At 44.4% G+C, this 23815-nt stretch overlaps 1 protein-coding gene across 9 annotated transcripts in view; it reads left to right on the top strand.

Moving 5' to 3' along the window:
- The first annotated feature begins 2201 nt into the window (after positions 1–2201).
- LOC102292836 (RNA binding protein fox-1 homolog 2) overlaps positions 2202–23815 on the top strand; it is a 51511-nt gene continuing 29897 nt past the window's right edge. For 3 of the 9 annotated variants that reach the window (XM_014339551.2, XM_014339557.2, XM_042220242.1), the window contains exons 1-2: positions 2210–3276; positions 13435–13485. In XM_014339551.2, the coding sequence (XP_014195037.1) occupies positions 3022–3276; positions 13435–13485 (306 nt within the window). In that variant the 5' untranslated portion in view covers positions 2210–3021. The other 6 variants (XM_042220241.1, XM_042220238.1, XM_005940770.2 and 3 more) reach the window with 6 other exon arrangements.

Below are 23815 nucleotides of genomic sequence, written 5' to 3'. Positions count from 1 at the left end.
GCTATATAATGACAATGGTGATGTCTGAGTGTGTCTGTGTCTGAGAGAGAGAGACAGAGAGAAAAATATACTAGACTCACGAGTGTAAAAGTTGGCAGCTGAAATACCTGAAATTCTGGCGAGCACTCCCGGAAGTTTTGGACGCCGGGTGATCATTCGAGCTGGAAGTGTTCCCACGCTGGAGACAGCCTCAACTGCCGCTCATAAGCCGTCACCAGCTGCAGCTGATTGTTTATTAGAGACACAGATTAGAGCACAGATATGGAAACTGTTTATTCACTGTCACAAACACTCGCACTGTGTGGGGAGAATCGAGAAGATCACCTTGGAAAGCCACAATGCTGAAGATTTGGATATATTTGTTGTCATCACTGTTAATAAATTCACTGCTTTGTCTCGGAAGAGTCTTGCATTGGGGTCTGCTTCCTGAACCCACACCCTGACAGCGATACATGTTAACAAAGAATATGCTTCGATTCCCTGTAGTGAACAACAGTTGTAACTCTAAATTTGCTTTAACAAGTAGGTCTTTCTATAAGGCTTAATTCTCCAAGGTATGGATAAAAGAAAAAGTAGAAAAGATGAAAGTAATTCCTTGCTTGTATGTTTGCTTTTCAATCATGAACTGTGCTCCTTTCTGTGTGGTAGGAAATTTGTGATGGCAACAGGTCACGCTTCTCACACCTGACAAGCTTCCAGAAAGGTCAAAAGGTCAAAGGCAAAGTCCTGAGATCAAGGGTCACCATCAATCACACTCAGATTCTTGACTGACATAATGTGCCCACCTGTTTAAATGTTTAAATGCATTGAAATGCCGCCATGTGACTGGCTACGCAGGTACTCGTGTTAACAAACAGTTGAACAGCTGTACCCAATAAAGTGGCCAGTGAGTGTAGCTGGAGATCTGCAAATAAACTATGCCTACTACTACCCTCAGCAAGTGACATCAATATAGAATAAATAGCAGTAGGCAGGAATCAGACAAAGTCAAATAAAAAACTCTGTTAAATGAGTAACGAATCCTCCTCCTGAAATGCCCTGTGACCTCTTAACCAGCTGGATTAAACACAGGTCAGAGGACATCAAAAGATCAAGAAGAATGATCTCAGTAAAGTGTCATTTCCCGTAACAGATATTTTGCTCTATTTTTCCACAACCCATGAAGTCCGTGTTGGTAGTAATAGCTGAGTAATGGCTCCCTCTGCCTCTGATAGGAAACAGGCAGACGGGAGGAGTGATGTGACCTCACTGCCGTCAATCACTGCAGGTTCAGTGGGTGGCAGGGAGACAGGTAGAGACAAGGGTGTCGTTAGAGTGAGTCACAGAGATGAAGGGAAACACACACACATAAACATACAATACCTCCATCATGACACACATTTAGACACAGACAGCTGAGCAGAAAGTGACTGCGATCATCTGTTTTAAGACAGTCAGGTGAGGTGCAGGATTTACGGCTCAAGTATTTTTATTTATTTTTTCTGTTGGTTGGTCACTGTAAACATTTCCTCACATCAGCAACTGTATTTGATAAGTGTTACTTTTTGTATGAATTATATAACATCAAAGCCCGGTAGTCAGGATGAAAGCGGTTTCCTATCGGACGCTTTGTGACTGAAGACCCACAAGGGGGCGCAACAACATTAAGAAACACGACTGTGCTGTGAAGCGTTGCTTAAAAACCGAAAGTGGAAAGGCCGGTTTTGGGCTCCTTTGATGGATTGATTTGTTTAATCCCCCCCATTTTATTTAAGTACTTTAGGCCTTTGGCTATTAGCTGCGTGTTTTCATTTATGTGGTTATGTAAGTTTCCTTTTTGTAAATATTGGAGGCGTATTTTGCTACAAAACTGTTACAATGGGAGTAGCTGACTCCCAATAAAAATAACTAACTAACTAAATAAATAAAAATAATAATAATCATGTGTTGTTCAAAAGCAAAATGTGGCTTTTGTGTTTTTGAGATATTTCATTAATATTTATATATTTTACTATTATTCATTATTATTATTATTTATTTTCTGCTTAACATTTTAGGTAATTTTAGGCGCAAAAAATAATAATTTTTGGGCATCGTCACGACCTGCAAAATAGTGCAATTTTTATATTAACTGGGAAAAAATAAATAAATAACTGAGGGTTGAGGAGGAGGGAGCTCTGAGGTGGTGGGATCAGGAGGGAAAAAAGGAGGAGAAGGAGACCGAGGAAAGGCAGACCTCAGACCAGCCCGCCTTACCTCACTCCCCCTGTCCGCGAGCCCGGTGTTCACGGGCAAATCTGACCGCAGATCAGCGCACTCGGGCTCCCTACACACTACGAGTTACACCAACTGGGACTGAGACCAGAGGAAATCGTGTTCGTCGGTAGCCAAGGTACGCACGCCAAGACTCATCCACAGCAGACCGAGGCGAGGGAACGGACAAGAAGGGAGAGAATTCAAGGGGAAAGCTGGTAGGAACCACAGAGGAGTGCAAAAGAAAAAATCCCCACGCGTTTAGGGGCGAGAGGAGAGGGTGACTGGCTGGCCCCGCAGAAGGAGTAGTATTACGCGAAGCTAATTTCCAACATTTTCTATTCTTGGCAGCGAGAGTGTGCTCTCCGAGCCACATTTATAAAGAGAGCTAGCGGAATGTAATGCTAGCAGGCTAGCCGATGTTAGCTAGCTAATTAGCTTGTCAGGCATCCGAGAGTCGGACGTGTGATCTTTATTAAAATAGGACACTGTCGTCGTTTTTCTTTTTTCAGGGGGAAAAAAGAAAGAGAGGGACAACTGTACTTAATGTGCTTTGTGTTGGATTCTGCCATGGTTTTAAAGGGGTGTCTCGCATAGCTAAGGCTAAGTTAGACAATAAACAGTGCAAGCTTGTGTATATTGATGAAAATCCGTTCAATATTATCTGTCTGGGAAAAGCCAAATCCATTGTGAATATCGAGCCGTGGACAAACCAAAAGGAGAAGGCAAAGGTAACAAAAGAAAAGAAAAAGCCAAAGAGACTTTTGACTGGTGACTGTCTCCCATCCAATGTTAATGTCGACCGACGTTGCATCTATTATGCTACCCGTTAGTCGGGGAATAATGGACCGGGAAAGGGACATTGATACAGCAGCCGGACCCCATGCAAACGCGGCCGGGGGTCCAGCCGTGGTCCGAGGGATGAAGAGAGGAGATCCGGAGCCCGACGCTCAGACTGCCGCTGCCCTCACTGACTTGTCCGGAGCGGAGTGCAAAAGACCAAGGATAGACGGGACCGGGAGTGTTGTCGGTGACATTGGCCAGGTATGAATGCAGTGTAAACACAAAAGATATGTTTCTCACATCTGTGTCTTTTTTGTTTCCATCTGTTACAAATGCTGCTCACTGAACTCAGTATCATCCGCCCTCCTTTTCCTCCTTCGCTGTTTTTTCTGTTTGTTTCTAAGCATCAGCTAGGAAGGATGATGATGTTTTTGACAGCCCCCCCTCCACGCGCGCATTTTCCCCTCTTGATAATCATGCATCGTTGCAACAGCAAATCCTTTAATTATAACAAGCGAAACGCAGGAAAAGTGTCTCAGTAGTAAACGCGTTGCTTGCTGTGATTATCGAGGCTTGCTGTTTGTTCCTCTTGGTGCTGCTCTTACCAAACCAGACAAAGGTAATATGATCCAGGCTCCATTGCTATGACAGTCCCAGACACCACGGCAAAGATCAGAGCCATTCATCATGCCTGCCTCACAGAAGGTAAACCAGTGCTTTGTCACATGTTGCGAGGGATTTTGTATTTTTATACTTATGTGGATGAAATTACTTTGAACTGTGCGGATAATTTGTCAGTGAGTCTTCAGAAATCCTGACACACACATGCAGGGCATTTAATGGCTCCGTGCCCCCCCATGATTGTCGCTAGGTGTTAAAAGAGAGAGGCAGACAAGGATTGGGGGAGGGGTCACCACAGAGAAAGACAAAGAACAGAGCCTTTTTTTTTTTTGAGCTTGAAGGAGCGAAGGGTCTCTGGGGGCCCCTCCTTAACACGGGTCTTCCCTTGCTTTTATGACTCGACTGCTGAGACAGCAAAGCATCAGCGTCCGTTCCTGCCTCCCCGGACCAACCTGTGTACGTTACAGTAAACTAGAGAACTGCCGAGGCGCAGGGTGCACCTCTCACTTGTTCTGCCTGGATCTCTTGCTATTTATTTCTCTCTTGCAAACACACAGCACGCATCATTCCTACACCTACACACACATGCTTTGAAGTGCCCCTGTAATGCAATAGTACAAGAGAAAAATTTCAGCTGACGACTGGTGGGTTTTTCTTTTTTTCTTTTTCAAAGACCAGGGAAACTGCTCTAACGGTAGTCGAAGGGCAGGCGGACACGACTTGAGGTCGTCTGCAGGTAATTGAATCCTGGGGAAACTGGTAAAATGCTTCAATGGGCTGTGCAGCTGACCCGCTGCAAAGACAGAAAGGTTCAAGTGTGATGCTGTGATGCTCAGTGAGCCTCACAGAGGATGGATGTTGATGATGGGAAAAGGTTATAGCCCGCTGGCAAAGATGATGTGACAATGAGCAGGGCGGCATGCGATGGATTCTCGCTGCCCATCGGTTGTATTGATTGTTGGGGTCGGGGTGGGGTCGTGTAAATGGAATAAAAGGGAGGATGAGGCTACAGCAAGAGAAAGAGAGTGCGCCGAAGGTTGCACGTGGAGGATAAAGAGGGGAAAGCGAGGATCGTGGTTTAATTGGGCACAATGTGCGAGTGGATTAGAGGAGAGAGAGAGAGGTGTGACTGGGGACTGATAGATGGATAGATGTGGGGATTTTGGGGTGGGGGTGGGGAGGTGGGATAAAGGAGACTGATGGCAGAGTGAAAATCTGAGCGGTTAGTTTGCATCCATCAGGCAGCATGATAAAGTATGCGAGGGAAGTGATGGATAGCAGGCATGACACCATCAGTTGTGGGAGAGATAAGCATGAGGACAGGGCCTGAATGACGATAATCAGCTCAGTGACACTTTATGCAAAGGATAAATAAATCGGAAAATGACATTGAGGGGATGTATCGAGTAGCTCTCGGGCGCTGCATGGCTGCTCGCGATGGAGATGATGACTCCAGTGGATGTTCCTTGAACTAAATGCACCCAGCAATTACTGTAGGGCTCCCGCAGTGAGCTCGAGCTGGTATACTTCTGACCTTCCAGGCTGACTGCAAATCAGGACTGTAATAATAAACGAGAGTGCAGCCTCCCCTCTTTTGTTGTTGCTGCTCTCCTCCCCCGCTCCACCTCATACAAACTGCACCCCTTCCCACCCCCACCCTTATCTGTCCTCTGATTTGTCCCCCTCCTGCCTCCCCCCAGGCATATTTCCAGATTGCTAATTGACTCCTGGTTCACAGGCTTTCAGCGTGCCACTGAGGCAAGCCCCCCCCGGATTCACTCTTTCCTCTGTGCCGCCCCATCTATCTCCCCCACTGCCATCTTTGATAATGTCTTCATTTCTCAGCCCGTCTCCCATCACTCAAATCGGTGGAATATCCATTTCTTTTTCCCAGCTGTGTTGTCTTATTTTTCTCTCTCCTTTTCCCCCCTTTCCCCTCCACTTCATCTCCCCCTATGCGCTCTTTCTTTGTATGTTTGGTACGCTCTGTTGGTCTTATTGATGCTTCCCCTTGAGGCAGCACTGTTGTCTGCGCTGAGGTAGTGGGAGTACAGTATCCAACTCTCCCTCTTTCCGCGTTTCTCGGAGAGCCGATTTGTCCTATCGTTGGCAGTAAAGAGGCTTTGTGTCGCGCTAACGAGATCAAAGCTCATTTAGGAGAGGGCATTAACCAGAGCGAACGCTTTAATGGGGCCAGGGTGGAGTTGGGGTGGGGGGTGTGGGCGGTATGTATGAACAGATCACTGAAAAAGATTATCACCGATAGCGCACGTTTTTTTTTATTCATAGTGTTCACCACAAGCAGCATCCATAGCACTGAGAATCATTACTTCTCGTGGAACAATTGAAGTTAAAGTTTAGTCTGCTGAGCAGCTTCAGAACTTATTGTGCTGCAAACATGAGAGCTGATGGTTGCCTGAGAAAAGAGACGTTAAAGAATACCCCCGCAGCCCAGGCAAGAAAGTAAATTGCAACACGAACTTTAAAGTCTCATGAACCTTGGATATCACAACAATATTACATGTACCCACCGTAATTGCACCTCCTTTTTTTCCCCTTAGGCCCTCAAAGCCACAGGACAAAAACAATAAAAATGCATAAATATTTTAAAAATATGTAAAACTGAACATTTAAGAATTTGTTTAAATAGTTTATATGCCCTTGTTTTATTTTAGTGCAGTGTAAAATTTTACTGCGTCTGTTATTTCTGCCGGCGGTAGTTTCTGTGCTTCTCTCTGCATGTGTGAGGAGTTTTGATTGGAGCTCACTGTAAGACCTGCGTTAGACTGCTGCGGGGGTCTTTGTCAAACCTACAACGTAAACCATGTAAGTGGCTAATGTTGTTGCTCGCATTTATGCTTGTGTTATTTCATTATGTGTTTAAAGTGTGGTTGTGGACTTTATTCCCTCCAGAGTCCCCGTGCTTGTTGTTTTTCTTTTTCTTTTTTTTGTGCATCATAGGCAAAAATATTGGTCTTTGTGTATTTCCCTCATGTCCATTCCAATAGTTTTGGTGATCCTCTTTCCTTTGCTGACATTTGTGAGTCCATATGTTATGATGTGTTATGATTATTATTCCTTATAGTGAGAGGATGATTGTCATTTTCTCACTGAAAAATTCCTCAACTGCAGCAAAAGACGAGTCGAAAATGCACACGATGAATCAATTGTGCTGAACAGGCCAATCACAATAATGGGCCAATCCAACCTATAGTGACATTTCTGGGCAGGTACGCTTCAGATTATGCTGTAGGTTATGGAGGGGTTTGTGGTTGTGACGTAGCTACAGCAAAATTTTCCAGCTGAGGCATTCCCCAGCGAGATGTGTAAAAGCTGATCAACCCCAAATCCTTTAGCTATTAAAATCAATTATAAGTGTTGCCAAGTTACATGTGTGTTGCATGTATCCAAAGGTCTGCCTGGGTCCATGTGATTGCATTGTTGTCATAATGTGGTAAACACGAGGCTCCATGTGCACATCTGCATGCCCTCAATTTTGTCGCATACACTCTGCAGGCACTACTAAGACACCCTCTGTGCATGCATCCCCAAAGTGTGTAATAACTATTCATCCCTGCGTGTTTGCACGTGCAGCTGCCATTATGCTAAGAAGAAATATCCCCAGAAGTGGAAAGTGTTAGGAGGACGGGGAGGTGTGGGACCAGTTGTGTGTTCGGCACATACTAATGTGCTAACATGTGTTGCAGAGGGTCACACAGTCCCAACCTGGTCTCGCATTAGGTGCTGTGCAGCTGTTAATGATTGCTGTTAAACTTTGAGCCACAGCACAGTGGACTCACCCTTGACTTTTGAACCAGCAACGATAAGCTAAAATTCCCCATATGCAGTTGCTCAACTCCTCTTTTCTCCCTCCCTTCTTGTGTTCAGCTCAGCTCACTACGCAACAGCATTATTACCCAAGCATCGACAGCAGACAAAAGCAGGACGCCACCATTCATAAAGAGATCAGAATAGGTTTGAGATCCCTTTCTCTCTCACTTGATTTCCTGGTTTCAGCTCCTTCACATGGCACTTTCATGCTAGCACTCCCTTTATAGTCATCATGCCACTGCTCCCCCACCCAGCATAGCTCCTCCCCAAGGCTGCCCCCAAACTGTCACATGTGCTCCCATCTCCTCCCACACGTACAGCCAAATGTCAATTCAGTGCTTCCCTTACATGGGGGTCATCTGCGATGTGCTGCCACAATACCCATCACAGCTGTCTATGAATGATACCCTGGTTTGCTATGTGAGTTTTCCCAACTTCAGCTGAATGCACTGCGATAGTTTTGTATTTCTTTGATTTTTATTTAGTTCTTTTAAAGCTTTTATTAATGAGGCCTTACAGCATAAAGCATGTCCACAGTGCACTAAGAGCTCTGCCTCGGCAGACTGAAACAATAATTAGATCTGACAGAGAAGAGTGAAGCAACCTGTGCAGGTTATTGGTGGAATTTATGGTGAATTTATGAATTGCGTTTAACGTGGTGGCTTAGTCCAGTACCAGTTAATTTACAGTTTGACCTTTGAAGTTGTGCCACATTAACAGTTGGATCCTTTTGCTATTGTGTTGTGTTATTTACAACATTCATCAAATCTTTTTTAAATTCTCGGCTTTACTTTGTGATAAAGGCAACAAAGAGTTCACATCTGTTAAATCACTAACTGGACACTTGCAATATTTAGATAGTTACACAACTGCCTTGTCTGTCCAAACTTGACACGTGACCTTTTCAAATAAATTGTAAATGCCTTTAGAAGGTTATTTTAAACGCCACCATTTTGACCTAATAGATGTTTGATTGTAATCTCAACATTATTTGGAATGAATGGACAAACAGTTGTGAGATACAGGGGTGTAGGACCATTGAGCGGTAAAATTAAATCGCTTCATCCTTGAGTTCAAAGGTGACGCTTGTTCTAGATGTAGTGAAATTTCCTTCACGTGTTCTTGATGCTGTGCAAAAGTCTTGGGCCATTTCTTTACATTTCACTTCCAAAGGGCCAGACTTTTTTGTAATTAAATAAAAAAAGGTAGTCTTGAGTAGTTAGCATGGGTCTATACACTTACATGAAAAGTCCTGGGCCCCCCTACTTATGGATTCCAAATCCAAAAAAAGAAAAGTTGAAGAGGAAAATGGAGAATTTAACAGTATGTGCACAGATTTGTTTGTTTTCACCACCAACGCTGCTGGCTTAGAATAGAATAGCTTACCGGTATACTCAAACTGTGGCTGGTCTTTAGCCAAAATTAAACTGAAACTGGCCTCTCTCGCTTAACTTTTGCTATTCTTAAAACTTTGAGGCTCCTAAATGTTTTGTTTATTATCAAGGTAGCCCACTTTTGTGATTCATTTGCATAAAAACAGGATAATGAATCATACGTTCTCAGTCTGGTTTTGAAAGCTGACTCAAAGCTGGCCTGCAGAGCTTTAGAGCTGCTCTGTTTCAAAGGAGGCTTAAACATGCTAATTGCATTTTTCTTCCTCCACTTTTTAGTAGTTGCATTTTATGTTTCTTATTTAGACAGTTTTATAATTGAAACAAGGACTGGAATTCTTCATAGTATTGTAATGAGTACCAAATAATGATAAGATCTTTCTTTGGTCAAAAATGTGGTGGTAAAGTTTGCAGATGCTTTCTTAAACTTTAACCACCCAAATCTGACTGGTTTCTCCTTGAGTTTAAGTGAGCAGGTGTGATCTCGTTTACAAGATTAGGACAGGTTTATCGACAGATGGGCAAACAGATAATATAACTCAGTGAAATAACAATGTGGTCCAGCTATAGATGAGTGTTTTCTTGTGCAGGAACCTTCATGCGGAGACGTACAGGGACCTGCATAATTCCCAATTCCTAGGTCATCTGTTTTTATTAGCAATCCACACAGTCGGTACAGAGGAAACAGTCATCAATAAATCCACCCAGTGAAGTGCCCTCGAGCTTTATATTTTATTAAAGTCGGAACCACCACCATCACCAAAAAAAAAACCGTGTCCAGTTCACATCAGAGGTGTTGAAGACTCCTACTCTTTTAGAAAATACATCGCTTAAAAGAGAGAAACTCGGGTAGTTGTAGCGGTGCCATTGTGTGGGCACAGTTTGGTCTGTAAAGTGAAAAAGATGCCGTTGTGATAAATGAGCCTTCAGTTCTCGGGAAAGCTTGTGTTTCATCTTGTCTTTCTGCGCTTCCTCTCGGTCTTTGTCCTTATGTCCTCACATATTGACTACCTCCAATGCATTTGTCATTCTGAGCGTCGTCTCTCGGCTTTAATACACCCGTCTCAAGTCCACCATATCCATCACTTTGTGGCTCTTCTGCACTTTTCTCCATAACTATAATACGGTATGCTGGTGTCTACGTTTCCTCCTCCACGGTTGGGTTTTGTTGACTTGATAGAGCTGGTTGTGGAGCTGATCAGATGTTAGCATAGCTGTGATTTGACATTTGTCAAATCACCCCTCCTAGATTATTTTGCCACACCTCAGACATAGGCATGCAGCAGCAGATATATCAAAAAAGTCTTTTTCATGATGATTTGGAGGGAGCAGGTGTGTTTTTTATTTTCCCCCCCCTAACATTTGGTGATATGAGACCACAAAGCCACCTCCTCGGGCTGTTCTGTTTGGGACCACTGGAAGCCTGCAGCGGCCTGCCTAATTACCGTCTCCCCTCCTCCCTTAGTCCCCCTCCCCTCTCACCATCTGTTGACCTCATGTCATTTTGTCTTCCTTCACCACTGCTGCTCCATTTTTTTCCCTTCCTCCCTTGCTTCTACCCATTTGCTCCAGCAACTTCCCAACTTCTTTCCTTCTCCTCTTAAAATAGCAAGTCAGAGACAGAGAGAGAGAGAAAATAAACAAGAGAGACGCCCTTTAGTTTTTACCCTCTGTCGAGTCAGTGTTTATGAGCGTGTGACTGGTTTTTCTGTGCTTTTGCTGATCCCTGCCAGCGCAGACTGAAGCCCTCCACAGTCAGCCGGCCGGCGCCTTCAAAGGCTCCTCCTCGCTCGCAAACTATATGGAATTAACTTAATGGAAAGTTACAGAAGTGAGGCATGAAAGCACAGCTCTGAACCTGCACGGGCTCAGACCGAGCGAAGCAACACAGCTGCGTCCATTTTTATTTATTTTATAAAAAGCTGTCGGGAATAAACTTTTGTATACCTTTCAGCAGCCACGTGATGTAAAGCCATATGGCAAAGGCAGTGTGTGCTTGTGTGTGCCTGGGTTTGTGTGGGGGTAGGTAAACGAGTCTGTAAAAACTAGGTATCAAATTCAACCCCTCGAGCTCCTTCCCCCACCCTGCTTTAAGAAAATATAAATCACATGGCATTCTTCACTTATGACTCATTGTCTCCATTTTGCGAATACTTTACTGCTTTATTTCTCTCCCCTTTCTTGGCTTTGGCTCTCTTATTACCCACATTCCTCTTTCTCCTGTGTGTCTGTCCTTATTTTCATCTGGTTCTTTTCTTCTTCTTCTGCTTCTTTCTTTCCTCCTTCAGACTCTTCCAGTCCCTCCTCTCTTGCAGACAGATTGATTCCAGATGTTGCTAAACTTCCTCCCCCTCTTCTCCCCTCCTTCTGTTCTTCTACGTAAACTCCTTCTCCTCCTCTTTCTCTTTCTCTCTCGCTTTTTTTTCTTCCCAAAGTAGAACCAGCAGCGACTCTGCAATTTGATGGTCACGGGTAATTTTGGTTTGGATTTCAGTGGCATTCCAGTTGTCCTCCTTGGTAGTGCAGTGCCTACACCCTTACTTTGACTGGGAGTGTGATGAGAATGCACATTTACGTCATTAATCACCAGTAGTTGGGTGTAATTTTTTTTCTCATATGGCTAAATTACCACCATTTAAAGAATAAATAAGTAGTGCAGCTCCAGTTTTAAACCGCATCGTCACTTCAGGCCTTTTTTGAAACACACTGCAGTGTGGTGGGTTGTTGTTTTTTTTTCTTTATTTAATTCAAAAAAGGAAAGAGTTTTGTCATTCCCACCGACATCGCCTGGGGCTTTGTGGACTTTAAATTCTGCTCTGAACGGGCCTCCTTTACTGCATTTCCATATGCGCTGCATCGAGCACCAGCAGCTCGCCACGCGGTCAGTATGTCGTTCGATGTAAGCCTGCCCATTCCCACTGTAAGCGCGGCGCACCAAGGAGAGTGATCCCCCTGGGGACAAGGCATGAGGGGGAAATTGGTTCCAGATGAAACAGGAAGTGGGGAGAGGAGACAAAGAAAGGGCTGTTTCAAGCAAGGGGGGGACGGGCCCCGAGTCTGGACAGACCCGCCCAGAGTTAAGAGTTTACAGCTCATGCATCAAAAGAAAAAAAGAAATGGTTTCTTATTTCCATTCTTTACATCTGGTCCATATTTTTTTTTTTTAAACCAAAACATCATACTCACTTTTCCCCATTTGGCTTCCCTCTATCCCCCTCTCTGTCTAGACACTACTTCTTTCCATTTCTTCATTCTCTCGTGTATCATCATCATCATCCCATCTGTGTTTTGGTCTTAGCCTTCATATCTCTAACCTCTTCAGATTAAAAGCTGTTTGTCTTTCTGTTTACGCAATCTGCTGCGGTCCTACCGGCCCCTTCTTCCTCACGCAGGCTTGCCCTCGATTGGCCGAATGAACGTTTGAAGCGATGGAGCGATTCCCGCGGCAGGCGGCATCGGGGTCAGGGCCAGGAGGTTAACTCTGTTGACACTCTTCAGAAGCCAAATCTGCCCCTTCTCATTGCTGCGGCATTACGGGGCCCACCCTCGAAGTGCTGGCCGAACTGAGGGGCGCGTTCATGCCAAAGTGTAGGTGGTTAATGACCAGCACATGGATTTGGAATATTTTGCTGATTAAATGTAATGAAAACATCAGCAGTTCTAAAAACGACTTCAAACTCACCCCCACCCTCTAACATGTACACATACACATCTTTCTTTCTTTTCCCCCCTCGGAGGCCTTTCCCCTTATCCTCCTCCCTTCCCGCTTTCTCCCTCTAGTGAGACTCATGCCTCAGCTCCTTATCGAGAGCAGAGGCATGAGTCTCGCTAGGCGGTCATGTTTTCTCTTCGAGGCATGCCAGCAGGCTAGACCGTACCGGAGTGATCTCTCTCACTGCTGTCAAAATATCATCGTTTAGTTAACTTTCCCCATTGTTCCAGTCCTCCCCCATCTCCCGCCTCCTTTTTGTCTTTTCATTTTTGCCCCCTCCTCTTCACCGAGCTCTGTAGCAAACAATGGCTCTTCTTGCCGGGGCAAAATGACACAGAGGGGGGAAAATAATAGTCACAGAGAAAATGGAGCGAAAGAGACAGAAATAATCTAATTAAAAGTAATTACAGAGCAATTAACCACAACACTGGTTTCTGAACAGGGGCGATGAGGGATGGGCTCGGTGGATTTTGATTGGTTGGTGGGACTGGATAGAAAAGTTTGCGAAGCTGCAGTGATGGTTCATCAGTCACGGCATCCACAAGACTGTTAACTGTTAACTTCATTCACTCATCAGTTGTTTTCCCACGCAAGAACGTCGTCTTTGCTCGTTTGAACTTTAGTCCCCTGCTAGTGTTCGGGTGTCATTTAAGGTCTCAAAATGCTTGAAGTACTTTGACTTGTGCTTTTAGATTACAGAAAAGGGTTGTGACAGTATAAATCCTCCTGCTTTCACAAGTTAGGTTGAGATTTTTTTGTCATCTAAAACACACAAGTTTCTTTGGAGCGCCATTGCTGCATCCACTCACTTCTCAAAAGCACAGCCACTTACGCTGCTCTCATCCCTCCTGTTGTCTCTTGCAGAACAATGAGCCTTTAAATCCCGGTTTCCATGGATACCAACCTCACAGTCAGGTAAGAGATGAGTGACTGCTCGCAAATCTCTGTTACAATAAATTGCCAAAAATAAAAAATAAAAAATTAATGAAATACAAAACCTTGACTTACTCAACAGTACGCCTGCTTTCAGTCGTCTGATGGTAAAAAGCTGGAAGTGAGTTTGTGAAGTCCACTTGAATCAAACACTGTTTGTTCATGGGATAAATAAAACATTTTGGTATTCTTCAAATGGGACCTGTTATGTTTATGTTGACCTCCATATTCTTGTTCACTGCTAAAATAGTTTTGTTTACAGTTTAATCCCTGATCGTCGGTGCAGCTCCTTTAAAACAAGCTGATCTCCATTTTAAACCAGCCTTATTCTGATTGGCTGCACCTCACAGGCACAAGGTTGGACACGACTGTGCGCCTTTGGTGTCCCTATGAGCGATAGCCGCTCTCACTGACGTCACACAGAGCAAGAGTTGAAAACACTGTCTGAGTAGGATGACGCCTGATCTTACTTTTAAACTTCTTTTATCAATTTATACTATACGTGGCATATGATAAGGATAGATGGACTGGCTCAGCCCCCTTTTAAATCGAAAGTTACACTTGTGATAGTCCACTTTCATGTCATTCTTCTTGCACAGTAAAAACTAGCAGTGTTGTCCTCACCATCCTCACATATGTAGCAGGATTCAGTCTGTTTCTACGACCACATTATTATCTAGACGGTAATGAAAGCCTTGCCTCACCTTTGGTAGCTCATCTCTCTTCGAGGAATCGATGGAAGAGAAACCAGTGATGACTGAGCTTCTCTTTCAAAGACTTGATTCTTAGAAAGTGGAGAGAAATTATGCTATCACCTTCTTCGCCTTGCACGCTCTGTATGCGGAGCTTTTCTCACAACGCCGTTCACATCCCCTTCGCACTTCTCTCTCTGTCTTTATGCCTCTCTCTCATATTCTCTGTTTCGTTCTCATTCTGAATGTCTCACCAGCATATTGCTCTCAGTAATTAGTGACTTATATGTGCAGCGGCAGGGTTGCTGACTATTTTCTTATCTACCTCCAAGCAGCAGAGCGCATTGAGCAGCTCAAACCAGCTCAGTGCCCGTGTGTGTGCATGCACACGTGCCATTTGAGTATGTTTATGGGTGTGTGTGTGTGTGTGTGTGTGCGCTTTTTGTCTTCGTGCAAGCGTTTGTGCATCTGAGGGCTGTGTTTTGGGACGTGCAGCTCTCTGGCAGTGCCACAGGAGGGAAGTGTTGGCCTGTGAGCTTTCTCGCCCCCCAGCCTCCCTCCTCGCATCACAATATGGAGATTCTCACAGACCTCATCCTCTCATTTAGTCTCCTCTCCCTCCTCTGCTCCCTGCACTCCACTCCTGCTCTACCCCTGGTAACATCTCTCGTGGGAGTGCAGCTCTCGGAGAACGCGAGGGGAGACACCAAAAGAATTTCAGGCTTTCGTGCTTCAAATCAAATTTATTACAATTTCTGGGTGGATGTCAACCTGACGATTAAAAACAAATGTTGTGCAAGAGATTAAAGGCGAGACGGGAAGACGAGAAATAAAGCAGGGAAGTGGCACAGAGCTAAAACTGAAATGGAAGCAAGTTATTTAAGATGGCTTGCCCGCAGGGGCACACAATCAGTTTCTTAGTTAGAGCAAGCTTGTATTCCAGTCTCGGCTCTCCTCTGCCCGAGTTCATCTGTTTGTAAGACAAACACCTGGGCAGAGAGATCACTTCTGATCTGCAGCGTGTGTGAACTCTCGCCCGGTGTTAAATTCAGAGCCACGGCATACCTCTGCATTTGTTTTATAAATGATTTAAAAAGTCGTCCCTGCTAATGTATTCTGCCCTTGAGCACACACATTAGGAGTCTCCAGCACACTGCTGGTTATCATGCAAATGGAGTTAGCCAAGCCTAGCTTTGCAAGATTGGCTTGTTCACCGCTGCAGTGCATTTGTCTCTGTAATGCGTCTGTCTTATGTTATTTATGCACATTTGAACTGCCCGCAGGTCTGCCCGCGTCAACACGAACGCGTTTAACTGGGGACGCCGCTGCCATACGTCTCCTGTTCTCTAAGGGGGGGCGGTCAGTCCTCTGGGGCCGCGGTTTCCTGATGTTTAGAGTTGATGATCAGAGTTAAAGACACACATACAAACAAGACAGAACCAGCACACCTAAGCGTTTCTTTGGCATTTAGCAGTAGATGTAAGAACCTGCACACACGAGGTGCAGTTGTTGTGAACATGTCCTGCAGAGTAGTTGAGCAGGGCTGCTGATCATCTGTAGATACCGTGTTTGGAGAACAGGCCTTTGTTTGGACGAGCTGGTGAGCGCTGGATGGATATAGCCCTTTGTTTGAATCCATGTGTGTCTGTTTTCCAGCCAAGGTGCAGCAGCATGGATATGATCAGAGCGCATCTGCGTGTGTACGTTCGGTGCATGTGTTTGTGTGTGACTGCATGTGTTTATCGCAGTGTTTCAGCCTGTGTACTTAATCCCAGGATCATCCCCTATTCATCCTCTCATCCTCCTCACTTACAGCCCTAATCCTGTCATCCCTCGCTCTTTTTTTTTTTTCCCCTCCACCCAACGATTTTATCCATTTATCTCCCAATCCTGTTATCTCTCGCTCACATCCATTGCCCCCTTGAGTCCCTGTCCCCCTCTACTTCATCCCAGCTCCTTTTCCGTCTCACCCCCTCTCTCTGCCATCACCACCACCACCTCCGTCCATTCACTTTATCTTTCCTTCCCAACATCCCTCCATCCCTCTGGACCCAGTTCTAGCCAGACTCAGCAGATGTCTGAATGCTTGGCATCAGGGCTTTTTTTTCTTTTCTTTTTTTTTTCCCCCTGCAGAGTTCAGTCCCTCCCATATGAAAATGCAGCGCAAGGAACTGCACTCTCATCCCTGCAAATTAAACGCCTTCTAACAATACAGTGTTGGAAAGTGACGGAACTGAGCCAAGAAGAAAAAGGTGCAATGCAGCGTAATGTTCAGGTTGAGGTTTAGGTAGTGGAATCGGGGCTGGCGCTCGCTCAGTTTTGTGAGACTTCCATCTGTGTGAGGAAGACAGCTGCAGCAGAGAGATGGTGATCTAGGAGCCTACCCACGCAGCTAGCTACCTAGCTGTCTACCGGCTGGCCTACCTACCACTGCTTTTTTGGAGCTGACAGGCTGCCACGCAATAAATAAATCATCAAAAAAAAGCTGCAATGCAGTGGGGGTCGCATTCGTGTTCTGTACTCTCAGGCAGCCAGTGCGTGGATAGAAGGCAGCATCTTCTTCCTTTCCCGTTTCTTGTCTCTCTCCGGGGGCTTTAGGAGACGGCAACAACATCAGCTTTCTGACTCCATCCAGACACAGGGTTAGATTGCTATATGGAAGGATGGATGCTTTGATGGATAGGAGGGATTGAGACTGAAAGGGAGGGAAAGTTTTAAAAAGAGGGGCGGGAACAAGAGGAAGCAAAGGGGGGGAGAAGAGCAGGAGGACGTGTAAGGCGAGTGTGTGAATGACAGACGCAGAGCAAAGAGAGAAGAAGAGAAGAGACTCGGGCTGGCAGGAGGAGAGAGACGGAAAGGCCCGAGGGGGATCAGAGCAGCAGGGCCGGAGAGACGAGCAAAAGCGAGGCAGAGAGTGACAGGCTGACGAGGCTCGCGTGCTGGAGAAGTAGAAGAAGCAACACCGGCAGGAGGAGGAAGAGGGAGTGAACGAGGGAGAATTTGAATGTGTGAGGCGGACGTGGACTGAAGCCATCGTCAGCTCATGGTCCTGGAGCACAGACACGGGAGAGGAGGAATAGGAGGAGAACGAGAGACACAGACGGAAAAGGAGAGGAGAAGGAACGGGAAAGTGGAAAGCTGGTCAGCAGTTGTTCCTTTAGATCAGACAATGATGGGGCTGTACTACCAAGCTATGCTACCGGTGAGTTCGCATCTCAAGCAAGAGCTTCTTTCTCTCAAGTGGCTTTTTAGTATCGCGAGGGCCAAACTAGCAAAACAAGATACAATGTAAATGATTTTTTTGTTGTTATTTATTTATTTTAATTTGGCGTGATGAAGCAGTAATTGCTTTGCTGTTCATGGTGTGGCCTGCTCTGGTTAGCTGTGTCTTGGCCCAGGTAAGGCCTTTTTCAGATAGTTGGCAGAGCATCAGGCCGACAGCAGGGCTTGTCCCTGCAGCTCTGCTCATTTCACTTTTTTTAACTCTTTGCACCCATCTGTGATTGTTTTGATAGAAACGAAATAATTTTTTTTTTCTTTCTGTTAACCATACAGCATTTTGTCCTGGTGACACTGAAGTGCCGACGATACACAGGAGCAAAGCGTGTGCTTGCAGGGTATCAGCGCACTTGCATTAATAGTTACTTAACACCACAGATTATAATGTTTATACAGTTGATGTGTTGTGCGCAAGGCTGCTCTTAACATATGGTGGGCGTGTCTGTGCTACTTTAGCTCAAAGACAGCCTCAGGATGAGAGCTGTTCTCTGGCTCTGTTCTAGCATGTCCTGCTCTCTGGTCTTGGGTTCCTTTGGGCCTCAAGGCGGGTGTCGGGAATTGGGGGAGATGTCTGTGAGGCACACGCGTGCAGACGCGAAGTAGCAACTGCTGCTTGGATTGCCTGTGCTGACATGTATGTACATTGGGCACTGCGAGCCTTCTCCATGCTGACTGCACACAGTGTCAGATTATATTCCATATGGATGTGTGTCTGTGTGTGCGTCGTGTCGTGTCATGTCACTTGCAGAGGGGTGGAGGCTGAGATTTTCTTCAAGCTGTCCATGCGGTTTAAACTTCATCTTTGGATTGAGGAAGACAGGTGCTGAAGCACAGTTGTTACTTTATACACACACACACACACACACACACACACACACACACACACACACACACACACACACACACACACACACACACACTCTGCAGTTCCTGGAGTACTTTACTAGCACCCCCTCCTTTTCTAATGGCAAAACTCAGCTCTATGCATTTTAACCCTTCATAGGTCCACAGCATAATCTGTGTATTCTTAATAGCTACAGTAACAGTAGCTACTACAGAGTTAATACTGTCAACTTCATAGAGTAGGACGACATTTGTAGTGTGGGAAAAAGCAGCATTTCTTTTGTTTTTAAACACAGAGGAAGTCGTTTTGCATTATGAGAATAACATGGAGATGTTAAGAATGAGGTCAACTTGTTTGAGGTGACTTTAGTCTGAAAATGTCAACTTTTTACTTTGACATTTCTTCTTTCTGTTGTTTCAAAATGAAAAAAAAACTTTAGTAATTTTTTTTCAGTTCAACTTCAGTCTGCAAATGTCAAATTAAATTTTTGACATTTCAACTTAATTCTCAAAATTCAAAATAAAGATAAACTCCTTCCTAAACTTCCTTCCCTTGCTTTTCCCTGACCTTTTCTCAGTTAATATGTCATTTGTACTCCTGTAAAATTCAGTACTGACGTTGTAGTTTTTTACATTTATTTTTCCAAATTTATTCAGTGACTGCAAAGTTGTGCTAACCTATACATTTTTCTTTAAAAGCTCTTAAAAAAACCATTACAGTAAAGACGCTACTACTAACCCTGCTGCTGTTCACACCAAGGCAGTGCGAGAGCCAACCTTTTATGGTCATTGAGGCTGAATGTAAATACAGACCTCTGCTGTGTTACTGTGCACATATGATGACACAGTGACTGCATATAAGACTCCCAAAAACCAGTGAAGGTTCTTCTCCCTCCAGACCTCCAAAACGTCATGATCAACTCTCATTTTCCCACATGAGCCGTCTCTTTCTCCCCCCCGTGTTTCTGCTGTTTTTTTTTCTTTCCCCCCCTCCTCTGTAAATCTTTGCTTTGCAAGCTTGCGCAGCTGTGAGGCAAACACGTTATTCGTCTTTTAAAGAGAGTATTGCCAAATGGAGAATTGAGGTAATGACTTGAAGGGTGTGAGAGCAGGGGGGGCCGTGCCTTAGTCCCATGTGGGAATGCACTTTGAAGGTGACACATCACCAGTCACACCGGCTTCTGCAAAATTTATTGCAATGCTCTCTATTTTTGGTGACACGTCTCTATAGCATACTGTGGATAAACATCAGCTAGTGACCGCAGTGCAGTTGATGAAATACTAAAGGTTTGCCATAGCAAGACTTAGCTTCAGTTAGAACTTGTCACTGACTGGATCTGACTAGCTTGATGGTGCATTTGGTGGAAAATACGCTTCATTTCTCGGATTCTGTTTTGCCAGCGGGGCACCTTATCTGGTGATGGTGGTTCGAGCCACAAGAGTCAACTGATCAGCGTGTGGATTAGACTTTGTTCAGTCTGTTCGTTCCCTACACGCTGGGCAGCTAACGCGAGCTAGCCAGCAGGTATCTGCAGATATGAGGCTGATGTCAACAAACACAAACAGCAGGAGCAGATGAATTAGGCAGCAGACTTTGTTCTTACTGTGTCAAAACTAGACTGGTCTATAGTTGTACGAGCCTGCATTTGAAAACTGTGCAAAATGATGAAAAGCTTCCAAGCTCTCCAGCTGTTTTGCTCATGTAGGCCCAAAAATATGTTTATGTCTTCGTTTATTGAGCATGCAGGGAAAAAGATCAAACTTGAATCAAAATTTAAATTTGGTGATGATTTGTTTGCAGCTGTATTGCCCGGCCGTGCGTCGTGTTAGTCGAGGCATTTAATTGGCAGCCCGTTTTTGCATTGCACACTGGACACGATCATGTGACTGTGCAGGCTCTGTCACAGCAGCACATGGTCCCCCAACTTGGCTGCTTATGTGCCAGTCCTAAAACGTCTTCTGTTTTCAAGAGAGTACTCAGTTAGTGCCATGCAGCGACAGATCTTCAGGGAAATTGGAGGGGATTCACACCCAAGTCTTTAATCCTCTGGGTTCTGTGTGCATGTTTGTCTGTGGGAGACAGCTGCCTGTGTGTGTGCTGAGAGTATTACAGTACAACAGCAGACAGTTTATTCTAGGTAGCTGCATGCTTAGCTTTATTCATTATTGTTATCCTTTTTGATTATGGGTGTTTCTTTGTGCTTTGCAAGTCTCAAAATAGAAACTTCCAGAGAAAACTAATTTCCCAATTTTACAGAGGGACACACATCGTGCATGTTACCAAAATAAACACTGAGCCAGAGTCCTCCATATTGGTGGTCTAATGCACTGTGTGAAACTGCTCCACCTGAGGGTTAACTGTTCTCCCACCGCCTGTAAAAGCCACCGTGATGCTGTCCGACACTAATGCTGCTGCTCTAAATGCCATTGCCCGAGGCCTGTGCGATGCGGGTTGAGGTGTGAAAGCACTCCGCATGTTACCTCACAGCAAATACGTGCACACAGAACACCATGAGTGTCGTTGTGCAGAAGAAGCCGAAATGTATGCGGTACTGTATCTCCTAGGTTACCTTCCCCTGCATGATAAACAGCAGTGTAACACTGGGTGTCTGCACACACACCATACCCTAGCTTACACTGCAGCAGGAAGTCAGTGCTGCTGGGCTTTTACATTTCATCATCTTCTGCAAAAGGTATGGCAGCAGGGAACGAATGGTCCATCTTGTAGCATTTTTCAGTGTTGGCAATCTAAGATTTATCCAAGAGTAGATTAAGATTTTCGATTTCTGAACTTATGTGATTTTTAGATTTTTATTGGTCCTTTTAATGTTTGCAAATTGTCAGTGATCGAGGTTTAACAATGATTTTACTGCTGAATGCTCTGTAAATCGGTTGAAATGAACGAGTCGGGAGGCTTTAATTTTTTAAGTGTTAAGTGCAGCGATGAGCTGAGTGCCATAATGACATAAAAGTCAGCATACTTCTTAGAAATATTGTTATTATGATTTGGAAATTGGTGAAATGCATAATGCAGCAGATCACATGTCAGGCTGAGAAATGGGCAGATTAAGTGTTTGGACTGAATTATCATGCAGTAGAAAGATTGCAGACAGTGTGCAGCGAATTTGGACACATTAACCTGAAATTGGCATCCAAGTTCCTCACTGAAATATATCAGTGTTGTTCTCCATTTTTGGCTTCTTTCTTAAGGGTCCACACAGTAAATCATCTGCTTTCATCTCATCCTGTTCTTCCATCCTTTGTCTTTTCCCAACAGTGGCATATTTTCCACTGACCTGCTGCTTCAACCGATTTGATACGGAAAGGTCATTCTTCACGATCCGCATTTTTGATCTGGCACAGATTTTTAAGCTGGACGCCCGCCCTGATGCAACCCTCCCAATTTATCTGAGCTTGGGACCAACGCTGGCTCGAGGCCTCCATGGCTGGGTTTCACTGGAATATCTCAATGAGGGATTTAATGAAATTTTATGGTTTATATTTTAATTTAAACTGCTCTTGAAATTGCTCATAATATTAAATATTTTTGGAAAAATATTATTAAATCATTATAAAATCATATTATAGCCTCAGTCGCTGCTGTGGGACTTTAACATAGCTTTCATCATTAATTATTCTGCAGTTCTGTTGATGCTTTGTTAAAAAAAAAAAAAAGAAATCCCTGTTATAATTTCATCCGAGCCAAAAGTTGTTTTGCAAATGTATTTTTTTCTGATCAATAGTTTAAACCCTTTAATATCAACTCACTGTCATTATTGACAATTAAAACATCAAATCCAGTCATCTAAATAAATGGAACCTAATAACCTGTTATTACTATTATTGAGGAGTAATTGATTGTCACGATAATTATTGTGATTCATTTTTCGACCTTCATATAATTGACCAAATACTCAGACGGTGATGGTTTTACTTCAGCACAGCGATGGTGCTCCAGCTGCTCTTTATCAACTGTCATAAAAACACTGACAGTCTTGCACGTGATGCATTATTGTATGCGCAGGCCAACTTACTGCACAACACACTGCCGATATTGACTGTTGCAGTTTTTCTAAAGGAAAACAATTTTGGTTGGTTATTTTTAGGACACATCGCCCAAAGTGAGTGCGAGTGTTTGAGAGAAGTCTGTGTCATTATGGTAATGATACTGATGGTGATGTTGATCAGAGCTGTCAAAAACCGACAGGCTGCATGTCACAGATCTCAGCGGAGCCGCTGACACTGACAGACAGCGTGGAGTTAGTCTGTAGTTCATACAGCGGGTTAGGTATTTGGATTTGGTTTATGTTAATTTTTTATTTTAAACGAGTGGAAATCGACACCACCTCAGCTTGGATATCTCCCTGATCCCCAACCGTCATTGTTACTCAGTTACTTAGCTTAGTTTTTCCCAACTTGACAACTCTTTGGAGTTTGTTATTTTTTCCTCCTTAGCAACAACTAGCCATCGAGCATGGGGTCACTCTCTGCACCTCTCTGTTAGTCATCTCTGTGCAGTTTTTGGAAGAGAAAAGCAAAAAGGCACATGTGCAATGTTGTTCTAGTAGTTTGTTACCAAAATGGAGGCAGTGCAATTTGTGATATTAATAAAAAATAAAAGACTTTTTTTTTTAGGCTGTGTCTAATTTTAAAACAGTTGTAAAAATAGCAAAGCTGCGTGTGGTCACTTTTGTCAGACGACGTTGTGGTTATAAAACCAGAGTCCTTAAGAGAAAATGCCTTTTAATTAAATATAAAGTTGTGTGTCCTGCTTTCATCGTCTTCAGCAGCACCCCACCCACTGCTCTCCCACTCAAGAGCTCCAACCAAAGCATTAAATATTCGCCGTTGATCACTCCGGAAGCTCCTGACAGCCTTAACAGGAGTCGGTGGTTACGGCTAACCTACGAGCTGCTTCTGATTACAGTTATAGCTGCAGCATATGGAACGGGAGCTTCGACTTAAGGTTCTGTGTTGAGGCACTTTTGTTGCCAGATATCTATCTATGTGTCCTCTGGATGTGAGCCAGTGCACTATGGATGTACCTCTAAATGACAACTGGCGCACATTCAAGAGAGAGAGGCAGTGTCTGCATAGAGGCAGCTGTATAAGGAGATGGGGCTGTGGCCTGTTTGATGGACATATCAGTGCAGTTGGGGCTTTGAGTGACTGGAGAGGAGAGAGAGCCAGTGGGTTTGAAAGAAGGTGAAAAAATATGGCCCCCTTGCTTTCATCAAGCGTGGCAGGCAAGAATGAAGGGAGGGAAGAGAGGGAAGGGTGGGTGGACGGGGGAGATAAACACAGGCACACTGACTTCAGCTGAAGGGAAAGGAAAAATAGATGGACTGCAGTTGGAGAAGAATCTGTGAGTAGTATATCTGCCTTCAGCCAGACAACTTAGTAGATAGTTGCAATAGACAAATTGTCATGGATTTTTCTGCATCATCACAATTTGGGTGTTGACTCTGTGGCTGGTGTCAACACCTAAGCTGACCCCC

Source organism: Haplochromis burtoni, unplaced genomic scaffold (assembly GCF_018398535.1).
Source record: "Haplochromis burtoni strain Fernald_Lab_line unplaced genomic scaffold, NCSU_Asbu1 Contig_45, whole genome shotgun sequence".
Taxonomy (NCBI): domain Eukaryota; kingdom Metazoa; phylum Chordata; class Actinopteri; order Cichliformes; family Cichlidae; genus Haplochromis; species Haplochromis burtoni.
The sequence above is the reverse complement of the archived record's forward strand: the minus strand, read 5'-3'. Positions and strand labels throughout refer to the sequence as shown.